This window comes from Sturnira hondurensis, unplaced genomic scaffold (assembly GCF_014824575.4).
Source record: "Sturnira hondurensis isolate 20B ecotype Veracruz unplaced genomic scaffold, ASM1482457v3 Scaffold0001221, whole genome shotgun sequence".
NCBI classification, from domain to species: Eukaryota; Metazoa; Chordata; class Mammalia; order Chiroptera; family Phyllostomidae; genus Sturnira; species Sturnira hondurensis.
In genome coordinates, this window is record NW_028073852.1 from 6,772,912 (window position 1) to 6,798,074 (window position 25,163).

A 25,163-nucleotide genomic window follows, 5' to 3' on the forward strand; every position below is an offset into this window, starting at 1 on the left:
ACCTTGAACAGTAGTTTGCCAAGTAGCTTGTCATTGTGTGGCTTCTCTTACAGGTGACATTAACTACCAGGAGTTTGCTAAGAGACTCTGGGGTGACATCTACTTCAACCCCAAGACGTAAGTAGGGTGCGGGAGGTGATGCTTGAGGGGCGATCCCTTGTCCCAACAAGTGAGGACGAGGAGGAAGAGAGTTCTGAAGCTAAACCCCTTTTTCTTACTCATGAGCTACCATCCCTCCTCCTCTAAGTGAGCTGCTTTCATGAACTCTTGACGGGGTGAGAGGTCGCGTCTCCCGAGGTTTCCACAGCTCAGGGCAGGCGTCTGTGAGACGCAGAACCACGTGCCCTCTCATGGGTCAGGAGACGTTAGGCTCTGTCATGCACACGCGTCTTCCCCTTGGTGCTGCCCAGGTACAGACTTAGGGGTTCACCCGGGAGGCCGGCAACATGGCCTTCTTCCCCTTGGATCACCATAACTCTCCTGTTTCTCTTTAGGCGGAAGTTTACCAAAAAGGCCCCAACCAGCAGCTCCCAGAGAAGCTTCGTGGAGTTTATCTTGGAGCCCCTTTATAAGATCCTTGCTCAGGTAAGGGTGTTGGGCCACCTGGTTTAAGTGTGCCCTTCTAATAAGCACAAGATGGACTTGGCCGTCCCCCTGCCCTTGAACCTGCTCGGTTTTGTGTTGCTGAGAGTGGAGAAGGTTGGTCAGCAGCCCTCTGGGTCTAGAACATTGCCGTCCTCCCAGTGCTGCTGAATTTCGAGGGAAGGGGGGTGTGAAAGAAGTGTTCGTCGTTGAGAATCTGACTCAGGGAATTGTGGTAGGTCCCATAAAGGAAGTATGTTGTAGCCATTAAAGGAACGGCAGAGTGACCTTTGTTTCGGTGCCTATTCCGGGCACTCAGCCTGTGGTGACTTCGGACTGAGCGGGTGCGTCAGACGGCGGCACAGAGGTGGTTACACAGAGGGGTTGCTCCAAAGAGAAGCGTGTCGTGTGGCATCTGTGTGAATTTGTGCTCCCTAAAGGGCAGACCTGAGAGGAATGATGTACCCGAATTTTTTTTTTAAGATTTTATTTATTTTTTAGACAGGGGAAGGGAGAGAGAAAAAGGAAGAGAAACGTCAGTGTGTGGTTGCCTCTCACACGCCCCGCCACACACTGGGGGGCCTGGCCTGCAACCCAGGCATGTGCCCTGACTGGGAATCGAACCAGCAACCCTGTGGTTCATAGGCTAGCACTCGGTCCCCTGAGCCACATCAGCCAGGGCTGTACAAGAATTTTCATACAGACTTTTCTCTTAAGGCAGTAGTATGCAAGTGTTGGCTAAGTGCTGTGCCCGTGAACACACGCATACACCACAATGTGTGTGGCTAGTCCAGCTTTAAAATGGGAAACCACAGCAGCAAGAGAAAAGAACGTGTTAAAATTTAGTAGTGCTAAAAACTACTTAGTATCTTGGGTCCGACTGGAACGGAGTAATAAAAGAAATTTACAGAATCTGTCTCGGTGGAGACCTGCAGTCTGCCAAGGGCATTTGGCTTGGCCCTTCCCTGACAGCGGATGGGCTGCTAGGTGACCTTTTTTGGTTCCCTCCAGTGCAGTCAGTGATCCTCTAAATGCGAGAAGTCTCTAAATAGGGAAGGCTCGGGGATTGCCCGAGTGGGATGAGATACTGCTTTTCAGACACTAGGGGGCAGCACCGACAGCAGTCCATCTGTGAGTGCCAGGTTTATTGTCCAGTGTGGGCATTTTACCAAGCCTGCTTCGCCCAGGGTTGGTCTGCAGGGTGGGTACCAAAGATCTCCTTGAAACTAAATTGTCCTTTAAACTTTTTGTCCAAAAGCTCTCCCCATAGATGAAAACCTAGTGCAGTGAAGTTTCAGATTGCCCATTGGCCTTCCCTTGTCCTCCAGCTGTCACTACAGCTGACGGGATGTCTGGTACCGTCACAGGTTGTAGGCGATGTGGACACCAGCCTCCCGAGGACCCTGGATGAGCTTGGCATCCATCTGACCAAGGAGGAGCTGAAGCTGAACATCCGTCCCCTGCTCAGGCTGGTCTGCAAGAAGTTCTTTGGCGAATTCACAGGTGATCCAGAGCTCACAGCCCCTCACGTCACTGTCATTACTCCCTGCCACACATCATGAGGGGCTTTTTCCTGACCCACAGTGGCGGCCAGAGATCTGAGGCTCTGTGGCGGAAGTTCACTACGAATAAGCCACAGGTGGGGGTACAGAGCACCCGGGGTTTTTCCCGGCTTCTTCCTTAGTGGGTGGTACCAAGAACCCTATCTTGGGAAATAAGAGCAATTAAATTTCCCTACCAGGGCAGCATGTGAGTAAAGGGAACGGGGAAGCAGGTTCTGAGGCTCTGTGGTTAGGCCAGGGGTAGTCAGTAAGGTGGGCTCACGGGCGACGTGAGGAAAAGCAGGAAAAGCGCCAGGCCAGGGCTCAGGAGACGGGTTGTGGACGCACGTTTCTCTTTTTCCTGAGCTCATCTCTCCCGTATTTTAGTTATACAGAAGGCAGGTGGTATAGGAGAATGGGCCCTGGACTGGCTGAGAAAAGGCTGGAGTCTCGGTCCTGGCCTTTCCGTGGGCCGACCCTGGGCCAGCCGCCCAGTTCTTCGATGACTCAAATGTCTCGTCTGCTAAATGAAGGAGAGGAAAAGGTGACGGCCAAGGACCCCATCAGCAGTTCTTACTTGGGAGTCGAGTGGGATGTAGGCATCTGAGTCTCCAAAGCACATAATGTCAGCACTGCGTTCCAGGCTGGCCGTCAGCCTGACGTGGGAGGCACCACTGAAGCAGACACGCCTTCTAGGATTGTTCTCAGCAGATCTAGAAAGGACAAGGGGTACTTACTTAGTTTCATGTGAGTGCCCATTAAGTGCTTACAATGAAAGGTCGTGAGTTGCTAGAGATACTTGAAAGTTTGTGTTGGCCAAGTTCCAAGGAGCCGCTGAGACTAGCTTTTTGTCCTCCCTGGCATCAGTGCGACTCTGGCCTTTTAGTGGCATATGCCCAGGAAACAGGGTGTCACTTCCCCCTAGGATCACTGTGTCATGGCTTTTGGAGCAGGAAGTCAGTCCTCTCACTTTTTGCTCTCCGACCATGGTGAGTGGATGAGGAAGTTAGCGCCCACATTACCCCTGTGTGGGCAGAGAGTAATGGCTTTCTCATCCTCCCCAGGCTTCGTGGACATGTGTGTGCAGCACATCCCTTCCCCCAAGGTGGGCGCCAAGTCCAAGATCGAGCACACCTACACTGGCGGGGTGGACTCCGACCTCGGCGAGGCCATGAGTGACTGCGACCCCGATGTAAGGGAATGTGGCTCCCCGGCTCTCTGATTTCTTCCCTCCTGGGCAGGAATACTGTTTTCTGGCCGCAGGAGTAACGCGGTCCCGCCCCTTCCGTACATGCCCCTCCCCGTGAGCAGTCAGGCAGACCCGACTTCGAAGCCAAATGTTACCATCACTAGTGGTATGATCTTGGGGGCATTCTTCAGTCCTTCTGAGCCGCAGGGTCTTGGTCTATAAAGCGAGGGTGATAGTATGTGTGTGGTCATTATGGGGATTAAATAAGAATAAGAAAGTGTTATGGTGCCTGCCAGGTAGTAAAGATTCAGCAAATGATTGCTAGTCTGGTCAGTCCTGGCTTTTAAAAGACTTTCCCAGCCATTCCTTCGGTGGTCTGTCTTCTTGCATAAGCACACAGCTGGACGAGAGTTGCGGGTTACATCTTTGGAGGAAATGTGGGGCAAGTCGGTCTTGTAAGCTTGCAAATTAACAATGTCACTCTGCTATCTTAAACCTGCTTTTCTTCCCTGTTGCCCTTGTCTCCCCAGAAAAACAAAAAACAAACATGGAAAATAGGGGTTTTTTGTTGGTTTTGTTTTTTGCTATGCGTTCCTTGGACATCTGTTTATTAACGGGGGAGAGCGTGATTGTTTTCCCAGGAGATCACCCCATCCTCCTCTAGGTCGGGGCTGCCTCCTCACAGAGCGCATGCCATTGCTCCAGGGGTGGGGAGTGGAATGTGTGTGTGGTTGAGGCCGCTTTCTGTCCCCTCCTCCAGGGACCCCTGATGTGCCACACTACCAAGATGTACAGCACAGACGATGGAGTTCAGTTTCATGCCTTTGGCCGGGTGCTGAGCGGCACCATCCATGCCGGGCAGCCTGTGAAGGTGCTGGGGGAGAACTACACCCTGGAGGACGAGGAAGACTCCCAGATATGCACCGTGGGCCGCCTCTGGGTCTCTGTGGCCAGGTACCGCTACCCAGGGCCTCTAAGGGCCTGACTCGTCCTCCTTGCTGGAACTGCCCCAAGCAGTGGGAAGGGGCAGTCCTCCCTGATGACACAGCAGCTGCCTGGCTCCCTCACTGGGGCGGAGTGACCCCCCCCAGCAGAGCTGTTGACTTGCAGTTCTCACCACCCTGCGTGGTGAGGACCACAGGCCACCTGCTGTGGAGATGAGGCCAGGCAACTCACTTGGCACGTGGATAGCACGTGTGAGCGTTTGGGTGGCATTTCTGCTTCTCCTCGTCCTAGTCCCCTCTTCCTCTTCTGTGTTCCTTAAGTCATAACTGTTATGGTTTCGCCCCAAAAGAAATTGTTTGCCAGTCTCCACTGACTATTCTCAGACCAACGGCAAAGACTGCTAGATCCCTTGTAGCAATCCCATCTGCAGAAAAAAACTTGGCTTGGGCCTTGGGGCTGCTTGTCAGCTCCTAAGTGCAGCATCTCCACTGGGAAACAGAGCCGGGCCGTCCTGTTCCTCCCATCCGAGTACTAACCAGGCCCAACCCTGCTTAGCTTCCGAGATCAGACGAGATCGGGCGCGTTCAGGGTGGTATGGCCGTAGACTGGGCCATCCTGTTCCTAACTCGGCTGCTGGGCCTCGCCGAAGGCCCTCTTTCCTCCTCCAAATCCACCCCGTTCACTAATCGGCAGAGGATGAGAGAGCTGGGAGGGCCGCAGTGTGTTCTGGGATGCTTTTGGCATCACCACGTGTTCTGAGCCTTTGAGAGCAGCTTGCTTCCCACCAACATCCCACTGGAGTTGGGTTTTCCTTTCTTGTCCTCTAACCCTTTGCACTTCCTTTCGTGACACTTAGCAGTTTGTGACTGTGTGTGTGTGTGGTTACATGACTAATTGTTTCTTGCATTCCTTCTCTGCTACAACGTATCTGTCTGGCTGACCCCTGCTTCTGGCTCAGGGCCTGGCACACAGTATGTGCTGAGTACATTTTTGCCCCCGTGTCAATGCTGTTTATTGGCTGTTGCTCCAGGTACCACATTGAGGTGAACCGAGTTCCTGCTGGCAACTGGGTGCTGATCGAAGGTGTCGATCAACCAATCGTGAAGACGGCCACCGTAACTGAACCCCGCGGCAACGAGGAGGTACAGTTTCTGAAGAGGCAGCGGGACTGGCTTAAGCTGGAGGGTCACTGGAACCACGGCACACGTGGGCAGTGAGCAGCCGGACTGGCAGGGGACTCACCCAGAGCCGCTGCCACTTCCTGGTTCCAGACCTCAGCACAGGCTCAGCTTTCTAGATCTGACCCTGCTGGAGTCACCCTGTGCTCTGCTCAGGTGCTGGGGGTTGGGAGGAGTGCCTTGTAGTCTTACCCCTCTCTCTTTGCTCTGCCAAAATACGTGGGAATGAGTGGCCCTTCGGGCTGCCTCCAGGCGGCCCCGTGGCCCCAGTTAGAGAAGAGCCGGCTCCTAAGCCAGCCCTCAGAGTCTCCCTCACCTCTGCACGTGCTGTGCCTACTCAGGCTGCGGGTTCTCAGTCCTGTGCCTCTTGGATCTCAGGCTCAGATTTTCCGGCCCTTGAAGTTCAACACCACATCTGTTATCAAGATTGCTGTGGAGCCAGTGAACCCCTCCGAGCTGCCCAAGATGCTGGACGGTCTGCGCAAAGTCAACAAGAGCTATCCATCCCTCACCACCAAGGTGGGCCCGAGGCCTGCGACGCTGCCGCGCCCCGCTCGCCCCAGCTCGGGGGTCTGTGCCGCCTGCTGCTTCCAACAGCCTGCGCCAGGATTAACCCCTGTCGCTGTCGTTTGGATGAGATGGGGACAGGGAGCTGGCACACACGTGTGTGTGCATCTTTCACGAGTGCCTAGATAAGAAAGGGGTGTTTCTTTGAGAGTATACTTCAAGTTAATTTTCCAGGAAATGTGGAAGGGGAAGTGAGGCACTTGGTCCCTTCTACGCTCTCCTGCCCACCACACCTTTGAGGAGTTTGCCAGGGCTAAAGGGTCAGCGGATGTCTATAGACACAGGGCAGGGTTTTCCCTAAACAGCTAAGGTGGGAATAACGTCAGTGACCTCACACCCTGACTAATGTAGCTTTGTTGGTTGAGCCTCTTCCCATGAGGCAAGAGGTCCCTGGTTCGATTGCCAGGTCAGAGCACGTAACAACAGATCAGTGTTTCTCACATCAATGTTTAGATAAAATCTTTTTTAAAAAAATTGGTGATTCCCCTGCCTGGTGTGGCTCAGTGGGCTGAGCACAGGCCTGCGAACCAAGGGATCGCCAGTTTGATTCCCAGTAGGGCACATGCCTGGGTTGTGGGCCAGGTCCCCTGTTGAGGGCATGCAGGAGGCAATCACACACTGATGTTTCTGTCCCTCTCTTCCTCTCTCCTCTCTAAAAATAAGTTATTTTCAAAAACGGTGACCTTATCCCCTGCAGCACTGTGCTGAGTGACCCGGGTGTCTCGAGGATGGACTCTCCACTGACCTTGTTGAAGAGGCTGGAACCAGATGGTGGACTCGGGCACCTCCTCCTGGGTTCCAGCCTTGATCCTGTTTAGGTCTGCTGCTGTGAGCACAAGAGAGTCCAGGCTGTGACCCCCGGGCTGCTGTGTTTCAGGTGGAAGAGTCTGGTGAGCACGTGATTCTGGGGACCGGGGAGCTCTACCTGGACTGCGTGATGCACGATTTGCGGAAGATGTACTCGGAGATAGACATCAAGGTAAAGCCACAGCCCCTCTCGTGAGTGGCTGCCTGGCCAGGGGCCTGGCCCACAGACTTGCTCACAGACGTGATTTCACAAGCAACTAAAACCTCGATTCCCTGGAAGACCCAGGGGGAGCGGGGCACCCCACTGCCCCAGATCTGTTTCAGAGAAGCGCGATCTGTTGCTCCCTAAATGGGAAGGTATTTGAGATCTAGTTTGCCCCCTTCTGCAAGGTTATTCTCAATGTTGTATATGTAAAGTCAAGGCTCCCAAGCCAAAGTTATTCTTGGTCATTTGTTTAAAAAAGAAAAAGTTGGACAGTTAACCCGTCTGTGGTGATTGGAGCTCAGGGAGGAAGGTTTCAAGGAGAAAGTGGGTCTGGCTCTCGGGGGTTCCTTTCAAGCCTTGACGTAGCCCTTCAGTTTACCTGCCCGTGTGCATGGCCTCAGCCTCCTGGTGGGGAGAGACATTTTCTCTAAGGCCCTTCGGTGGTGGGAATGAGCGCCCTCAGGGACCCCTCTCAGACTCTCCTGTGAACGTGCCCGGGACTGGCACTATGGAAGATGCCAGGCTCCCCAGGCACAGCCCGCGTGGGAGCTTCAGGGAGGAGCTATGCTACCCAGTCGTCTTGGGTTGAGAGCGGAATGGCTCCTCCCCAACCCATCTCTGGTGCCCCTCTGCCAGGCCCATGGAGATATTCAGTGAGCGGTGGCGGGCCGGCGACTCAGATGCTGAAAGATACCTTGGGGAACTACGTTTAAATCCAAATTTGACCCTCATATACTCTCGGCTCCAGAACACAAATGCTGCGTGCACTACACTAAATTTTTCCGGGTTTCTTAGTGATGGTGACTTTTAGCTTGCTGTTTCATTTGTCACCGATGCTGATGAAGAAGGACTAGGGGTTCCCACAGAGGTGGTGTCAAGGGGCACTTGGAATTCCCTCTGGCAGAAGGCCATCCTTCTCGTCCAAAACAAGACCTTGCTTAATAATTCGTCTGGTTTCCCAGGTTGCGGATCCCGTTGTTACCTTTTGTGAGACAGTGGTAGAAACATCCTCCCTCAAGTGCTTTGCTGAAACACCCAATAAGAAGTAAGCTTGGAGCCCTGGCCGGGTGGCGTGGTTGGTGCGTCATCCCATACTCCAAAAGGTTGCGGGTTCAATTCCCGGTCGGGGCATATACCTAAGTTGTGGGTTCAGTCCCCGGTTGGGGCACAGACAGCAGGCAGCTGATGTTTTTCTGTCACATCGATGTTTCTCTGTCCCTTCCTTTCTGTCTAAAATCAATAAACGTAACCTCAAGTGAGGATTTAAAAAATAATTTTTTAAAAAGGAAGTAAGCTTGCCCTGGCTGGTGTAGCTCAGTGGATTGAGTGCGGGCCTGTGAAACAAAAGGTCGCTGGTTCGATTCCCAGTCAGGGCACATGCCTGGGTTGTAGGCCAGGTCCCCAGTAGGGGGCACACAAGAGGCAACTGCACATTGATGTTTCTGTCCCACTCTTTCTCTTTCCCGTCCCCTCTCTAAAAATAAATAAGATTTTTTTTAAAAAAAGGAAGTAAGCTGGAGTCACAGTGTCCCTTGGACTGCCAGGAGACACGCTGCCCTCCCACCACAATTGCCCGCTCTGTGGAAATACAGACCCCGCAGTCGGGAGGGAGGGGCTTAGAGGCTCCAGTTTCAGCCCAGGCCTCCCACCCGTTGCGCCTTCGGACACGATCCTGTCAGACTTTCCTTCAGGATGACTTTCCGTTGTCCCTTCTCCTTCCTGTGTGATATGACCATCTTAAATGCTGCTCGAACCTTACTCTTTAAACAGTGGTAGATTCTAGTGAAGGAAGACAGAACGTAAGAGCTTCTGGCTCGATCCTGCCCCAGTGGCTCTCACTAATGTCATTGCCTTAGCTGTTCCTGTGGTCACCCTTTTCTTAGGAATGGCCCTTCTGTTTGTCCCACTCACCCACCTCATGACTCATTTCGTTTCTAACCAGAAACAAGATCACCATGATTGCTGAGCCTCTGGAGAAGGGCCTGGCCGAAGACATCGAGAACGAGGTGGTCCAGATCACATGGAACAGGTGAGAACACAGCTCCGATGCTGGGGTGGTGAGGCAGCGCGCCCCCGCGTACCCACTGGGTCTCTGATGCCAGGCTTCCTCCAGAAAGCAGCTCTGCTCTCGTCCTGAGCGCAGTGCGGGTGGGCCGCCGTGACTGCCTCCGGAAAGGCGAGGCCCGTGGCCCCTAGTGCCAGCAGTCACAGAGCTGGCCGAGCCCTCCGTCGTCTCCTCCTCCCCCAGGAAGAAGCTGGGAGAGTTCTTCCAGACCAAGTACGACTGGGATCTGCTCGCTGCCCGTTCCATCTGGGCTTTCGGCCCTGATGCCACTGGGCCCAACATCCTGGTGGACGACACCCTGCCCTCTGAGGTACAGCGGAGCTGATGGGAGCCACGTGGCGGTCTCTTAGCTCAAGTGGAGAAACTGCAGAGTTGGTTTTTTTTTCCTGAAAGTATTTGGTGTCTTCTGGTGAAGGAGAATGTCCTCCTACCAGTGTGCCTACCTTCTCCTCCCTCTAAACTCTTTGGCTGTTGCCAGGGTCACTACTAAAGGACCCTTGTGTTCTATGCAGGTGGACAAGGCTCTTCTTGGCTCAGTGAAGGACAGCATTGTCCAGGGCTTCCAGTGGGGAACCAGGGAAGGACCCCTCTGTGATGAGTGTGAGTCTGCCAGTCTCTCCACCTCCCCTGCCTTAGTCCTCCGGGGTCCCTGCACCCAGGTGTGGGGGCTGGGCGGGTGGGCTCCTCTCTGGGACCTGGCAGAAGCAGCGTGGGGCACACAGGACCATCCCACATCCTGGGCCAGCTTCTTCCCTCTGTCCCTCCCGATCCTGTTGCTACCACTTAGTAAGTACATCCTGGAAACGAAGTCATTTCTAGATTGATATTTGTTCCTCATTCCTGAGAAGGAATGTGTTTGAGGAGGTGGGTTGAGAGGAAGGTGGGATTGGAGCGGTTTCTAGAGCAGAACTGGACTTCATTGGAACAAACACGCAATTCCTGGAACTTACTCCACATTCCCAAATAATCATATGTCTGTAAAGGAAGCCCACAAACTTCTAGGAAAGCTCTGTACGTCCAAGCATGGACTGAAACAAGCGAGTGCACGCCCAACTGCTGTTCTCTCTGCCGCAGGCCTTGCGCACCCCATCAGAACGCCCACCTGCAGGGCACTTCTGTGGCCGTGAGACAGCTGCAGAGCTCCAAGAGGCTCCTGCTGCTCCGGCCATGGGCCCTCAATAGCACCCGAACCACTCCTTAAATCAGCTGTCCATCTCCTTTTCAGTGATTCGAAATGTCAAGTTTAAGATCCTAGACGCCGTGGTCGCCCAGGAGCCGCTGCACCGGGGCGGGGGCCAGATCATCCCCACGGCCAGGAGAGTGGTCTACTCTGCCTTTCTCATGGTGAGTGGGCAGGGCCGTGCCGCCTCAGGGCGAGGGGCCCGCAGCCTCTCCCCCGCTGAGGGATGCTTCCTTGCTGCTGCGTTTCAGGCCACTCCTCGCCTGATGGAGCCGTACTACTTCGTTGAGGTCCAGGCCCCTGCGGACTGTGTCTCCGCCGTGTATACGGTCCTGGCCAGGCGCAGGTGAGCAGCCCCAAGCACACTGGGGAGCGCACTGAGAGGAGGAGCCGAGTGGGAAGTCGCTCGGGTGCCCTGGAGGGGTCAGCCTCCCACTCTCTACTCCTGAAACCTAATGAGCCAAGTTTTCAGAAGAAGGTGGAACAGGAATGAGGAAATCCCCAGCTTTTCTGCGGATTAAAATTTGAGATTCCTCATTGGGCACCCATCCTGAGAGAGCTCCTGGGGAATGCACTGCAGGGGGTCAGTGGTGGGAAAGCCTGTAAAACCTTGCCCCTCAGCGTTCCCACTGCGGCCCAGAGGTTGCCGCTCTGTGACCTCCCTGAGGAATTAGACTGAGGCCCAGCCCTCTCTGCCTCCTGCAGTGCGTTCACAGTGACACTCTCTTGGATGGTGATTCTCGCTGGGGGGCAGATTGCTTCTCTGCTTTCACCTCCGTAGGACTAGGGACTCAGCCTTTGTCGTTCTGTCTCAGGGGACATGTGACTCAGGACGCGCCCATCCCAGGCTCCCCTCTCTACACCATCAAAGCTTTCATCCCAGCTATTGACTCCTTTGGCTTCGAGACTGATCTGCGGACTCACACCCAGGGGCAGGCCTTTTCCTTGTCTGTCTTTCACCACTGGCAGGTAAGAAGATGGTGCAGGCTGGCCGACCTGGCCTCCCCCTGTGGGAGACCAGCCCCTCTGATCCGTTCCCCTTCCAACCAAGTCCAGACCGAGACTTTCCAGACTCCTTGAGAAGGTCCTGCTTCCAGGCCCGAATGCACTGGAGGCTGTGAAACCCCTTTGCCTTGCAGATTGTTCCTGGCGACCCTCTGGACAAGAGCATTGTCATTCGCCCCTTGGAGCCACAGCCAGCCCCTCACCTGGCCCGAGAATTCATGATCAAAACCCGGCGCCGGAAGGTGTGTGTCCTCAAACCCCTCGCTACCCCCAGCCCCTGGGGCTTTCAGCATGCGTTTCCCTCTCTTCATTGCTTCCTTTTGGGCCCTTCTCCTAAAGACTAAGAGCAACTCTCTGTGGACCATAGAGGTGCGGTCTGTACAGGCCTGGGACCCAGGCTGTCTGGGGAAGGAGGACCTGCTCCCCCGTGACAACGCCCTAAACTAAGCAGGGCTCCTGGAACAGCTTGCCCGGCATTCCACCGCCGACCATCCTCCTGCCCAACCACAGCCCTCAGGGACCCCCAGCTTATTCACCCACCACAGGGCACATTCTTGTGTTCGCCCCCACCCTCTGCAGGGCCTGAGTGAAGACGTGAGCATCAGCAAGTTCTTCGACGACCCTATGTTGCTGGAGCTCGCCAAGCAGGATGTCGTGCTCAATTACCCCATGTGAGTGCCAGGCTCCTAGCAGCTCCTGCTCCCTGGAGGGGCTGCATCCCGGACTGGAAGCTGGGACCTCGTGTGACTTGGACTCCGTGTTGTCAGAGAGTGTCGGGAGCTGCTGTGGCCATCTTGAACAGCCAAGAGCCTCCAACCCCGGGCCCAGTTGGGGAGGCTGAAGGTGCCTCCTGGTTCCTTCTCTGGCCTCTGCCTGGCTCCATTCCCAGGGAACAGAGAGGAGCTTGGGCTCAGGGAAGGAGAAGGGGACGTACAATGTTTAACCCCAAGAGGCCCTGTTTTCAGAATTTACATGGAATTTTTTTTACAAGTTTGACCTCAGCCATGGTTTATGAGTAAACAGAACATTTTGACCTCTGCCTTTCTTCGTTCCTTTCATCCCGTCCCTCCGCCCCCTTCCCTCCAGCACAGTCTAGTCCTGGCCCTTGGGCTCTAAGGCTGTGGCGTCTCCCATGAGGCTTCGTTGCCTCTGCTCCCAGCTGCAGCCTTCTTCCTGCCTGGGTCCCCAGGGAAGCAGCCCTGTGGCGAGAGGCGCTCCTGCCTCTCGATGCAGTGTCCCCGTGAGCTCGGAGGCCTGTTTACTGCCCTGCTCTCACTTCTGGCCGCCTGTCCCCTCTGCCGTGCTTCCCGAGGTGGGACCTGAGCTGGCCTGGGAGGCGTTGGGTTTCTGGGATCAGAGGTCTGCGACACCTCCCTTCCCGCCCCAAGAGTCTCTGTTGCGCTGGAGGTGGGGGCCAGAACTCTGTGATTTCCAACCCTTTGCTCTAAGTTTCCCCTTCCAGCCACTGCCAACCCCTTACTCTGCCCTCCCCCAGGTGAACAAGAGACTTGTTGATTTTCTGCAAAATTCCTTTATTAGGAGCACGTCAGGGCTCGACGTGAGGGTCTGACTGCCCTGGGCTGTGGGAACCTACTTGTCCCCCGAGTCCTGTGCTGTTCTCTTGATGTGGTCTCTGTACATCGTGTACACGGCCCCTGTGTGAGGGAGAAGGAAAAATGCCCCTTGGCATTGGAAGTTTCACCCACCCTCTGGCTCTCCCAGGTGTCCCCGGGAGGAGTAACAGCAGAGTAGAGTCCGGCGGTCTGGCTCCGGCTGGTCCCTTGAGAGTCCACTTGCCTGCTCGTCTCTGCGCCCTAGGGCTCACCGGCTGCTGTAGGCCCTGACCACACAGCCTGGGAAACCACCCACTGGACAGTTCACAAAGCATTTCAAGTGCATTTCTGTCTGAGCAACCTCACTGCAACCTGGGAGGTAGGCCAGCCAGGGGTGGTTATTACATTACACAGGGGAAACCAAGGATGGGAGAAAAGGATGTGTCACCTGTCACACAGCTGTCTATAATTATTTCAATCTCTGGCTCTGGTGATCCAGAGAGGAAGAGAAATTCAGCCTAGGTTCTGCTGCGTGTTTTTTCTCAACTCTGGGAGGCCTGGGACAAGAGATTAAACAGGGACCCCTGAAAATGTCTCAGCATGGGGGTGTCACCAAGAACTTGATACGGAGTCTTGCATAGGGAGCAGGGACTGAAATCATGGTCCCCAAACTGTCAGGACTCGGCTCCGTCTCCCGGGGCCCCACTCACCCAGCATGATCGCACCCACCGCACAGGCCTGCGCCGCCACACGGGTGTGGATCAGATGTATGGACATCTTGGTGGAGCCTCGAGCCTTCAGCCGGTAAATCCTGTATGCTGCCACCACCAGGCAGCCTCCTAGGCCTGTAGTCGGAGAACATGACCTGGGCCTCATTCACGGAGCTCATCACTCGTGATGAGAGAGACACCTCACTGGGCAGACTAGGCATCTGGATGAACAGCTGCTTTGGTGCAGTTTCGCAGGGGTGGGGTGGTTATTTGGTTCCTCTGGGTGGCATTTTCAAAGTGGCTGCCCCTGTGGTGGTGCCTCTCTCCCATATACGAATGGCCCATCATCATGACTCCCCTTCCCCCATTACCTCTGCTCCGGGCCCTCCAACCCCTGTTGGCTTCCACATCCTGGTGCAGCTGTTTTCCTACTCTCCCAGGGCCTTGAGGAAGAAAGCCCTGGGGGATCCCGAACTGCCCCTTCCCCTCCTGGCATTGGTGCTGGTGCCCCACATTTCCCCAAGTCCGAAGCACCCACTCGGCCTCCCCCTCCACCCATCCACACCTCATTTCATTGTAAGGGGGTGTCCTTTATCCCCTCAACACCTCTGATGCTGGTTCACTCCTGGCTATTGACTGTTCAGTGGGAAGGACCACTTGAGTGCTCTGCTTCATTCTTTGAGAGGACTAGGAGGGATATTCTCGAAAAGAAAGCCCCCTCCACGCCCCCATTCCTTCCTTTCCCACTCACCTATAGGCACCAGTGGAGACTCCCTGGTCTTCCTCAGGAGCCTCTCAGACACGCTGTCCTCACCTTTGGCTGGCACCCACCAGCCTTTGTCAGCAGACATGATCCTGCCCCCAGCAGCTAGCAGCTGGGTTGCCTAGGCTTCAGCCCAGCCCTGGAAGGAGGTGACCCACAATCAGAACTCCAGTGCTCCTCGGTTTGGGGTGGGAACGAGAAAGCTGCCCACTGAGACCCTCACCATGCCACTGCCTAAAACTACAGCCCAGGGCCCCGTCTCAGGCTCTGGACCTCTCCACTGTTTCCCCGTCTCCCAAACATCGACCTCTTCTTCCCCAGCCTGTTCTGTCTTCATCGTTTTCCCTGCTTCCCCCTCCCCAAGCTGCATCCCTGTGAGTGTCATCCTTGGGCCAAAAAAAAAAGCAGCTGGAAAAATTCACAGGCGAGGGTGGGAGGAAAAGGCTTTGAACCTTGGGATCCCCCCACCCCCAGCTGGCCTTGAATTTGTGACAGTTACTCCTGAGGGAGCTACCGAGCAAGATCTTGCCCCAGGGAGCCAGAGCCATCCCAGACTCAGATGGCCACCCAATCACCAGAGCCCCTGAGCGAAGTAATTAGACATGGGTTTGTGCATGCTTAGCATAGGTTTTAGACACGAATGCTAACGAACGAACTCTCGTCCCTGAGCAGCTCCTATTTCCAGGTCCGTCTCTTGCCAGTTTCTTTGCATATAGCAACCCCCTGCCTCCATCCCTGGGATGGTGACCCTTACTGTTCTACTCGCTAACCCCTATAAATGTCTACTTTGATTGCAAACCAGACAGGGTCCCAGCCCCAGGGTTCTTGCCTGTGGGCTGCCTTCTAAATCTAACCATGAAACAAACTCCCTGCTTGAGGCCACTTTTATACCTGATTGCCCCTCCTTTCTCTACCGGCGCTCAGCATGCTGGTGCTTACCTCGGGAGAAGGCTAGGAAGTGGACCGGGAACCGCAGGGCCAGGACTCACCGTCAGTTGAACCAGCTAAGAGCTGATGATGAAGCTGCCACTATGGGGTCAGAGAAGCGGTGGCAGGCTTTATGGAGACTTTGAAGTCGGGAATGGAGAGGGGAGGAGATAGGTCAGGGCATCGGTCTTAACCCCCCATCTGCTGAGTTTCAGGCTGGCCTCCAGGCACTGGAGAGAAAGGAAAGACCAAATGGAAAGGAGCCCTTACGCAGGTTTAATCTTAATTTGCGTGGACAGAAATGGCTGGGTCAATGGTGGATTTGATCTGGAGAACTGAGATGGGAATATAGAGGCAAGGATCAGGGTAGGGTATAGGATAGGGATCAGGGTTCTCCCATGAATTATACTGCCTCAAATACTCTTATGAACAATGTGGGCTGGAAATAAAATGTTCCATCTGTGGGAGGCGGGCTCTCTGGTCTTGGTCTTCATACCTTCAAGGATGCTTTCTGGACCGAGGTTATTTGTTCAGGAGTTTGAAACAACTGGGACTTCCCTCACTTCTCTGGGGCCCTTTATATCGCCTGCGGGTAATGCTCGCTCAGGTCACAGAGCTGACAAGGACCAGCGTAAGAGCCTATTCTGTTCTAGACATTTGCACTGCGATCTCTATGCTGTGCTACATGGTAAGCAGCTGTTTGTTTGTTTGAAGGTTTTATTTATTTATTTTTAGAGAGAGGAGGAGGGAGGGAGAAAGAGAGGGAGAGAAACATCAATGTGTGGTTGCCTCTCATGTGCCCTTCGCTGGGAACCTGGTCCGACCCATGCCCTTACTGGGAATCGAACTGAAGACTCTTTGGTTTGCAGGCCAACACTCAATCCACTGAACCACACCAGCCAGGGCAAGCAGCTGTTTGTTTAGAGACAAGGGAACTGAGCTTCCGAGAGGCTATCGGATTTGTCCAAGGATGGACACCTAGTGAACAGCAGCACCATGATCTGAACCCAGGTCTGGCTGGCGCCAAAGTCTATACTCCTGAGCTGCTTTCTGGGAGGCTGGCCAGGCTGAAACCCTCTCCAGATTGATACTGAAGCTTAAGAATGCCAATCGATCATGCCACTCAATTAGGAAAAGGATCTTCTGGCTAAGCAATTGGAGAAAGATTGCGATGTACTCTGGAGAGTCCCACTCCATCCCAGGCCTCTGTTCCTTCCCTAAATTACTCTCAGTCCCATGCGTGAGTCCAAAAGGGGCTTTTCAGCACTGGAAATTCGTCCAGCAGCTGCTGTCTCTCTTTTCTCTCCCTAGGACTCACTGCTCCAGGAAAAGACCCAGGGTCACAGCAACTCCCCAAGGCCTCCACGTGTCCCCAGTGTCCCTGGGAACTCTCCTCCCAGTCATTCACACACTCTCCCCTGCTGCCTCTCTTGGTCCCAATAGTGGCCTGAATTCTCAAGAGATGGATGATCTAGCCCAGAGGTGGTGGGGAGGGGGTAGAAATGTCTGGAGGAGACAGGGCAAGGCTCCAGACCAACTCCAAGCCCTTTAGAAAACAGGAACTAAGGTCTGGCAGGGGTGTCCAAACTTTTGGCATCTCTGCGTCACACTGGAAGAAGAGCTATCTTGGGCCACACATTAAATACACTGCGGCACGTAATCACACACACGCAAAATCTCAGCGTGTTTTGAGTGAATTTACGGTTTTGTGTTGGGCTGCATTCACAGCCATCCTGGGCTGCATGCAGCCCACAGGCCGTAGGTGGGACACCCCTGCTAGAGGGTGAAGTTCAGCTTCCCCCTATTGAGATCATACTGATGCTCCACAGCAACCCAGCGCTGAACTGAGAACGTAATAATAGTGGCTATGATTTGCTGAGCACATGNGTGGCCTGAATTCTCAAGAGATGGATGATCTAGCCCAGAGGTGGTGGGGAGGGGGTAGAAATGTCTGGAGGAGACAGGGCAAGGCTCCAGACCAACTCCAAGCCCTTTAGAAAACAGGAACTAAGGTCTGGCAGGGGTGTCCAAACTTTTGGCATCTCTGCGTCACACTGGAAGAAGAGCTATCTTGGGCCACACATTAAATACACTGCGGCACGTAATCACACACACACAAAATCTCAGCGTGTTTTGAGTGAATTTACGGTTTTGTGTTGGGCTGCATTCACAGCCATCCTGGGCTGCCTGCAGCCCACAGGCCGTAGGTGGGACACCCCTGCTAGAGGGTGAAGTTCAGCTTCCCCCTGTTGAGATCATACTGATGCTCCACAGCAACCCAGCGCTGAACTGAGAACGTAATAATAGTGGCTATGATTTGCTGAGCACATGAGAGCCAAAAGTGCACTAGTTGCATTCAGTAGATTATTTTATTCATTGAATACTCCTTACAATAGCTATGAAATAAGCACTGCTATTATTGTTCTTTCCATTTCACCGATGAAACACTGAGGCTTGGGTTAAATGTCTTGCCCAAGGTCCCAGTAAGTGACACAAAGAAAAAGGCCCAGACTGCTCACCTTTCCTGAAATCCTATCTCAGGATCAGGGACTAATGGGAAAAGGACTGTACCATGGAGGGGAAGTCCTGAAATAGAAGAAAATTGCTTTTTATTTTCAGAAGTTATTTTGGAAAACACACCGATCTTTTAAGGAACAGATTTCTGGACAGGCTTGCTTTCGTAAACACGTAAGATAAAATTATGACAACGTTTTTGTTAATATGCCAAGTCTTCAATAATTATTTTGTTTCCAGCATTTCTGCACGAGTAATTTGCTTAGTAAACGTCTCTCTTCCAGATCAGATCACATTAACAGAAATTCTAGTTGCCAGGGCTTTGACCGAGTGATGCTGACAGGCAGGGGGCCCCGAGCGTGGGCTGGCGTTCAACGTGCGTCAGCTGGCTGCTTGACCACCCGCCCTCGAAATACCTGCTCTTCTACCACTCAGCCCCTCTGGGTTTACATGGTCTGCAAACTGGAGAGAGCAGGTACCCCCAGGATCATCCTCCGGGTTATGTAACGTGCTTGTGAGAATTCCCAGCACACTCTGCCTGTTCCTCTTTCTCCAGAAAGAGCAAGTGGCAGGGTGTGGTTAGGCGGCTGGGCGAGAAGTGGAAAGTCCCTGACGACAGATTCCGGGTGGTCCACAGTGCAGCACATCCTTTCCTGTCCCTTTGAAACCCCACTACTGCCACCTCCTGCTGGGCTTCCCTACCTTATCCAGAAGCTTCAGGCTTCCTAATGTGTTGGGGGAGGAAAAGGGGCAGGGAGGGGGGACTAGGACTTGAGCTCCACACAATCTAAGACCCAGCTGTGCCATATATAGCCCAAGGGAGTTGAGGGACCAAAATGAAGGGAGTGCAGCCCTTGCCTCGAGCTATGGAGAGCTGCGAGTGAGGGGATGATGGAGAAGGAATTGGATGAGGAACAGAGGACCCTCTGAGTTGGGGCTGGAGTGAGAAGGAGCCAGGCTGAAGGGCTGGGGGTGTCACAGAGGAGAAAACATTAGGCCCTATGGTAGTGTCTCGTGCCTAGAGAGGCAGAAAGTGGGGTAACAGAAATGGGTGGGGCAGTGGAAGTTTCCAGACAGTGTGGCTGGGCTGAGGCAGCTCCTAGTAGGCGCCTGAGTTGGGGAGGGTTTAACACCCCCTTCCTTCTAAAAACAGGCACTGAGTTCCAAGGACCTTACGGCAATTGTCCAAGGACAGCCCCAAGAGCCACCGGCCTGGGGCCAGAAAAATGCTGTTGGGACCCACTAATCTTTCTGGGGAGACTGGCACATATTTGGCAAACTTCTAAGCGGGTGTTGATAGTGGTAATTAAAAGGCCAAATCAGACTGCAGCGATTCGGATGGTACAGAATCCTGTCTTGTGAAGGCATGTTTCTGAGCTGCAAAAGGACACCAGTGGAAACCACTATCTCGGATGATGCATGCATGATGCAGAGCTTTGAAATGCTTTTCTAAGGCCCTTGCGTCGAGGCCTTTGGAATCCAAACACCCAGCTTCCCCTACAGCACACTAGGGGAAGGGACTATTGCCTTGACTGTCTATGGGGTTCAGGCACTTCAGGTATCTTATTGAATCCTCGACATGGAGGTACCATCATGCCCATCTTAGAAATGAGGAAACCAAGGCTCAGTGAGTTTAAGTGGCTGAGCTATCCAACCAATGAGGATGACCACGACCTACCACGGGATACTAGAAAATTAACCTTAACTATTAACAATGCGATTTCATGTGCATTTCATCATCTCTTTCTCACACCATCTTAGAAATTCCAGTAGACACGTGCAAACAGCTGGGCAGAGCAAACATCTGAACCCAGGGCTTCCAGCCGTTCCAGGACCATGCACTTGGTCCCCTGCCTGTCACCAAGGTAGAGTGGGTCCCGGGCCAGTGCACTGTGTCTGGGCCTGTCCAAGTGTCCTTGCTTGGTGGGAGTACCAGAGCAGGTCTCTTCATCTCCCTCCAACACCTTTCTTCCTGTTACCGGACAGGGGGCCTGAGCCGGCCTGCCTGGGGCCAGCTGTAGTGTGTGGGATCCTGACTTCATGTAGGAAAGACTTTGAAACATGAGTCCAGGTGGCTGTGAGGACGCATTTGTTAAAGCTGGGAACAGTGAAACAAGGAAGGGCTGAGCCTGGAAGAAGCAACAGGACAGCGCAGGCGGGGCTGCCTTAGCTTGCTGGGAAGGCAGAGAAAAAATGCCTTCGAGGACCAGTTCGGGGAATTAGCCTGGGACAAGCTGCCAGCTGCCCACTGCCTTAGAGGTTAGGAGCTCGTGCTTGTGGGGAAAGAAGTGGGGGAAGAAGAAGGGAAAGGAAATGGCTTTGGCTGCTCTCCGGAGGGAGAGGGCATGCGCCCTGGGTCCTTTGTCTGAAGGCTTTTATCTCTTCTCTTAGGAGAAGTCTCAGGGGAGGGTCCCAGTAGAACATTCCTCCGTTCTCCAGGTGCGCCTTTTCAGGGTCCTGGTCTCCACTGACTGGTCAGTGACAGGCAGGGGGTATTAGTCATTGCACCTGGTTCTGGCGTAGCTGCTTTTCTGGGCCTGGAGCTGAAAACAGCTGAGGCCTGGGTGTTGTCTCCAGGGAGGCAAGGTTACCCTGAGGGCGAGGTCCTTGTTTTCCCCGTTTTGCCCCCTGCCAGGCCTTCTGCCCCTGCGACCATCTGCACCTGTCTGCACCTGGCTGTGCATTGCTCAGCCACTTTATTCAGCTGTCCGTCTCAGTTTCCCGATTCCACTTGCCAAGGAATTTTTCCTGGCTTCTCACTCTCCTGTCTTGTTCTTACCCCCAACCCCTGCACGGACTTTACCTATTCCTCATCTGCAAGTAGATTAATTGTAGTTTAAAATTCAACATTAATATACAAGAAAGTGCTAACTGGGCTCTGGGAAACACTGGTGGGGGCCTCACCTCACTGTTCCTTCTGTGCTACTTGTGTTACCTATTTTTTAAAAAAAAGTGACAACAAAAAAATCTGCTTCAGCCAACATCCCAGTGGCAGGGAGAAGCAGTATAATGTGTCCCGCCAGGTCAGCTGAAACTGTTAGGGATTACGAGGGAGGAATTGCGTTACTAATGCCCGCGCCCTGCCGTTAGTGGGGTCATCAAGAGCTTCTTTAACAATTCTTATGATCTGGCCAGGCTGGGCAGGCAGGGCTTCCAGTGGCCAACAGGGAGCTTTCTCAAATCCCACCTCTCTGGGCCTCTGCGCCCATCTCCCAGCACAGAAGAATCTGTTCTGAGTTTACCAGCCAAGTGGAGACCCTGGAAAATGTGTAATGGAAACAGTGACACACTGCAGTCTCTAAGTTGACCTTACAGTTCCCAAGCCACAGAGCCCCAGGGCGACTCTCAAAGTTCTCAAATTGGGTTTTGATCTTTTTCTGCCTGGGCCCCATGTGAATAAAGTGATGTTCTCACAGCACTGGGCTCCGCTCCTCCCTGCCAGAGGCTGGAAACTAGCCCCATTTCCCTGTGTGAAACCTGAGGCTTTTCTTTGTCTTCCCCCTGGTAGCCCTTTTGTGCTAGAATGGCGAGCCTCCCTTCACTCATTCATTCCGCATCTATTTTCTTTTTTTTTAAGATTTTATTTATTTATCTTTAGAGGGGAAGGGAAGGAGAGAAGAAGAGAAGTATCAATGTATGATTGCCTCTTGTGTGTCTCCTGCTGGGAACTGGCCTGTGAACCAGGCACGCGCCCTGACTGGGAATCGAACCATGATCCTTTGGTTCAGCAGGCCCACACTCAATCCACTGAGGTACACCAGCCAGGGTACTCTGCATATATTTTCTAAGCAGCTACTATGTGCTGGACTCTGCTCTAGAAGCTGGGTTCTATGCTCCGGCCCTCCCTTCCAGAGCTCCCATTCTAGCAGCCACCCAGGTTTGCGCTGGACCCTGGTGACTGCCTGGTCTGGAAATCCTCTGGCTTAGGTCTCTGGCCTTGGTTTCCCACCTGTAATTAGATGAAAGGATGTCAATAGCTGGCAGTGTGACAGAGGGGCAATGTGACAGAGGAGAGAAAGAAGAGTCTTGAGGAGGAGATAATAGCCCCTGGTTATATTTCTGGGTTTTAAAACCATCTGCAGGTAAAACAACTCAACTGCCTTGGGTCTCATTATCTCCATCTTTAAAAGTTTGCTCTACCAGAAGAGAGACAGGACCACAAGCTTGCTAGTGTCGGGGAGGCAGAAACTTTCTTCCCTGATTCCAGTTTCTTTCAGCTGATAATCAAATAGACCTGAGGCTGATTAACCAAGAGGCCAGATTTAACTATGTACATGCATGAGGGAATCCTCCTGATGGGTGAGTCAGAAACCCCACCTGCAGGAGAGTTTCGGAGACAGGGAAAATGAGGTGCACATGGTGTTCTGAGCGATGGAAGAGCTGAGGCAGGGGAAGGCCATTCACAGGGCAATAAGAAAAGCAGATATCTGGTAACTAGAAGTTTGCCCTGCCTTATAGAGAGGTCATAAAAATGTATTTGTGGTGATAACTCTCATTATGAGCAAGACCCCTAATTTCAGTTCTTCAAGGGAGAGGTGGAAGTTTCTTGGGCCCCCAGGGATTTCAATTGCCTTCAAGCTCGACAGGCTTCCGGTGTCAAAGCGGCAGATCTTGGGGAGGCTCGTTCTGAATCCCTTCAGTAGTAAGTAACGGATACAAAAAGTGTGATGTTCTCAACCTCCATGACCAGGGGCCAGTGCTAAAAGATGGGAAGCCTTCCCCCCGGCAGACTTATCTATGAATTTATGAGAAAATACTTCATAAACATTAGTTATGTATTAATTATATATATAAATAATACATAATACAGGGTGAGGCAAAAGTAGATTTACCACTATTTGTATGAAAATAGTATAATAATTAATTCATAATTCAAAAATAAGCTGTTTCACATACAACTGTCAACCCTATACATTTGTTTATATATATTCTTTATATACATATGTGCTAATATATACACATATACAATCAAATGTTTTAACACCGTGTTAAAGACTTTTATTGAAGTCCTAATAGGCCCCACAAAAGTGTGTAGTCAGATGTGGTAGCTGAACTTGCTCGTCTGTTCAGCATCCAGNTATTTATCTTTAGAGGGGAAGGAGAGAGGGAGAGAAACATCAATGTATGGTTGCCTCTTGTGAGTCCCCTGCTGGGAGTTGGCCTGCAGGGAACTGGACTACAACCCAGGCATGTGCCCTGGCTGGGAATCGAACTGCAATCCTCTGGTTCACAGCCTTCGCTCAATCCACTGAGCTACACCAGCCAGGGCTTCGTGTTAAAGACTTTTATTGAAGTCCTAATAGGCCCCACAAAAGTGTGTAGTCAGATGTGGTAGCTGAACTTGCTCGTCTGTTCAGCATCCAGGTTAAGAACAGAACAGGACTAGCCCCTAAGCAGGTTTCTCACGCTCCTCTCCAGTAACTCTTCTTCCGCTCCGTTACTTCTAACAGCACACATTCGTTTTGCTTGTTTTCGAACTTACCTAAATGGAAGGTTTTGTGAGATTCACCTGTTGTACTGTGACTGTGATTGTTCGTTCTCACTGCTGCATTATGTACCATTGTGTGAATATAATGCAATTTCTCTATCCTTCTCTACGGTTGATGGGCTTTGTGGTAGTTTCCAGGGTTGTGGGTTTTTGTGTGGTTTTTTTTTGGCTTTTACAAATAGTGCTGCTATTACTACTCACTCTAAGGGGAGTAGGGCTTCCAAAAAGAAAAAAGAAAAAAATACTCTTGTACAAGTATTTGGGTGAACATTTATAGACATTTCTGTGGAATTCCCATGGAGTCGCAGTGTATCCTTCCGCAGATTCAGCGTTAGTAGATAGTGCTAGGTTTCCAAAGCGATTTGTTCCAATTTATACTTGCTCTTAGCAATATGTGAGAGGTTTAACATTTCAATCAGCATGCACAATGATGTGTCACCGGTATTATTTAACTAACATGTTCTTTATTTAAATGTCCATGAATTCGGTCTTCATACTCGTCACTTTAAATACATTTGTAGAGGAAACGTGATAATTGGGGACTGGACTGGGGCATGGCAAGAATGGGTGGGGAGACGGGAAGAGAACTTAAATACAGAGTCCAAGCAGCTGAGTGGGGACAGTGCCTGCTCTGGATAAACAGATGTTATTCAGAAGTAGCTTTTGATATTTTAGTGAGAAACCAAAAATAGGGTTTTTAAAATTTGGCAATGTATTCATATATTTGGAAAACACCGTACTGGCCAAACAAAACTTTGTTAGTGGGCCAGGTGCCTAGCCCTCAAGTTTTCAACCTCTGGACTAGATGTTAGGACTGGACCCAGCTCTCCGAGTGCAGGGGCGGAGGGGGGGGGCGTTGAACCTCACTTGTTAGAGCTTAATTGCCTCTCTGGTTAAATGGGTAAAATAAAAGCTTATCCTCTTGCAGTGTGATGGTCAAACGAGATGACTCGGGAGTACGAGAGTCGGCAAACACTGAACAGAGCACTTCCCCATCATCTCCTTGGTGCGTCTTCTGTTGTTGTGCACTGACTCACGCTACTTAAAGTATCTGAGGAATTTTCAGATTCTTACCAGGCAGTTCAAGACTGGAGATTCCTATGCATACAGACTGTTAGAAGTCTTTAGACTGCTGGGATGCAAGGAGTTAAGAGGAAATGGCCTATTAGGGTCTCGTTAATCCGAGAGGTCCAGGGCTTCAAATGTATCTAGAAACTCCTCTAAAAGCCACTAACCAAAAGAGCTAGATAAACCTACCAAGGGCTCCTAGGATTCTCGAATCACTTCAGAAAGGGACATCAGCATCTTGCGGTACCCTGGAAAGGGGCCCTAGCGGAGCGCAGAGGACAACTCCGGGACTTGTTGGACCCACCCAGAATATCCAGGTAAGGGCGTGTCCTCACTGCCCCGTTAGCCGCCCGCTCCGAAGGAGGCCCTGCCACGGGGTACTCCGGTCCTGGGAATCAAGCTGTTGGAATGTATTGGCTCAGAGCAGTCTGCGTCCACCGTGCACAATTCACGCGGGTGGGAGCTACGCGCGCCGCGCCTCCGCCGTGTCCCGGATCGTCCGGGAGCGCGCGCAGCCCCGACCACGTAAAGTTAGGCGCTCGCGCCCCCGCCGGCGCGCTCTGGGACGCCCCCTCTCACCCGTGCGCCACGTGCCGCACGCCCCCCCTCCCAGGCCGCGGCGGGACGCCCCCGCCCCCATCGCGGTGCGTAGTGCGCAGGCGCCTCCCCGCGGGTCCGGGTGGCGGCGGGAGCGGCTTTGGCTCCAGCCTCGGCAGGAGACTGAGGCGAAGGCTGCGGCGGCGGCCGGAGAGGAGGAGAAGCGAGGGTGGTGGCGAAGGCGATGGCAGCGCGGGGCACATGAGGCGGCGGCCGGCGGGACGGGCTGAGGCCCGGCGGAGGAGGCGGCTCCGGGGGATCCCGCCGCCCGGTGAGGGG

The 25,163-nt window shown here is 53.0% G+C and overlaps 3 protein-coding genes across 5 annotated transcripts in view; 2 read left to right on the forward strand and 1 right to left on the reverse strand.

Annotated features, from left to right (window-relative positions):
• Positions 1-12,303, forward strand: part of EFTUD2 (elongation factor Tu GTP binding domain containing 2) — a 34,978-nt gene extending 22,675 nt beyond the window's left edge. Inside the window, exons 12-28 of the mRNA XM_037067417.1 lie at positions 54-117; positions 495-585; positions 1,950-2,085; positions 3,188-3,315; positions 4,073-4,266; positions 5,288-5,399; positions 5,814-5,954; positions 6,880-6,981; positions 7,977-8,059; positions 8,957-9,043; positions 9,263-9,389; positions 9,592-9,679; positions 10,305-10,423; positions 10,511-10,605; positions 11,075-11,228; positions 11,399-11,506; positions 11,844-12,303. Coding sequence (XP_036923312.1) covers positions 54-117; positions 495-585; positions 1,950-2,085; positions 3,188-3,315; positions 4,073-4,266; positions 5,288-5,399; positions 5,814-5,954; positions 6,880-6,981; positions 7,977-8,059; positions 8,957-9,043; positions 9,263-9,389; positions 9,592-9,679; positions 10,305-10,423; positions 10,511-10,605; positions 11,075-11,228; positions 11,399-11,506; positions 11,844-11,939 — 1,925 coding nt within the window. The 3' untranslated portion in view covers positions 11,940-12,303. The remainder of the gene's footprint in view (positions 1-53; positions 118-494; positions 586-1,949; positions 2,086-3,187; positions 3,316-4,072; positions 4,267-5,287; positions 5,400-5,813; positions 5,955-6,879; positions 6,982-7,976; positions 8,060-8,956; positions 9,044-9,262; positions 9,390-9,591; positions 9,680-10,304; positions 10,424-10,510; positions 10,606-11,074; positions 11,229-11,398; positions 11,507-11,843) is intronic.
• Positions 12,304-12,775: 472 nt separating this feature from the next.
• HIGD1B (HIG1 hypoxia inducible domain family member 1B) lies at positions 12,776-14,663 on the reverse strand. 2 transcript variants are annotated; one of them, XM_037067431.1, is made up of 3 exons: positions 14,279-14,663; positions 13,547-13,662; positions 12,776-12,919 (listed from the first exon to the last, which is right to left on the reverse strand). In XM_037067431.1, the coding sequence occupies exons 1-3, from the start codon at positions 14,376-14,378 to the stop codon at positions 12,800-12,802; spliced, it is 336 nt and encodes a 111-aa protein (XP_036923326.1). In that variant the 5' UTR covers positions 14,379-14,663; the 3' UTR covers positions 12,776-12,799. The 2 variants fall into 2 exon arrangements, with proteins under 2 accessions (XP_036923326.1, XP_036923330.1); XM_037067435.1 differs by having other exon boundaries at positions 13,528-13,662; positions 14,279-14,662.
• A 9,661-nt stretch (positions 14,664-24,324) lies between these two features.
• The window catches only part of GJC1 (gap junction protein gamma 1), a 30,673-nt gene continuing 29,834 nt past the window's right edge, over positions 24,325-25,163 (forward strand). Inside the window, exon 1 of one of the 2 annotated variants that reach the window (XM_037067475.1) lies at positions 24,325-24,604. The gene's annotated coding sequence lies outside the window, so the exon portion shown is untranslated. Of the gene's footprint in view, positions 24,605-24,950; positions 25,156-25,163 lie in introns of those variants that run through there. The other variant, XM_037067466.1, reaches the window with a different exon arrangement.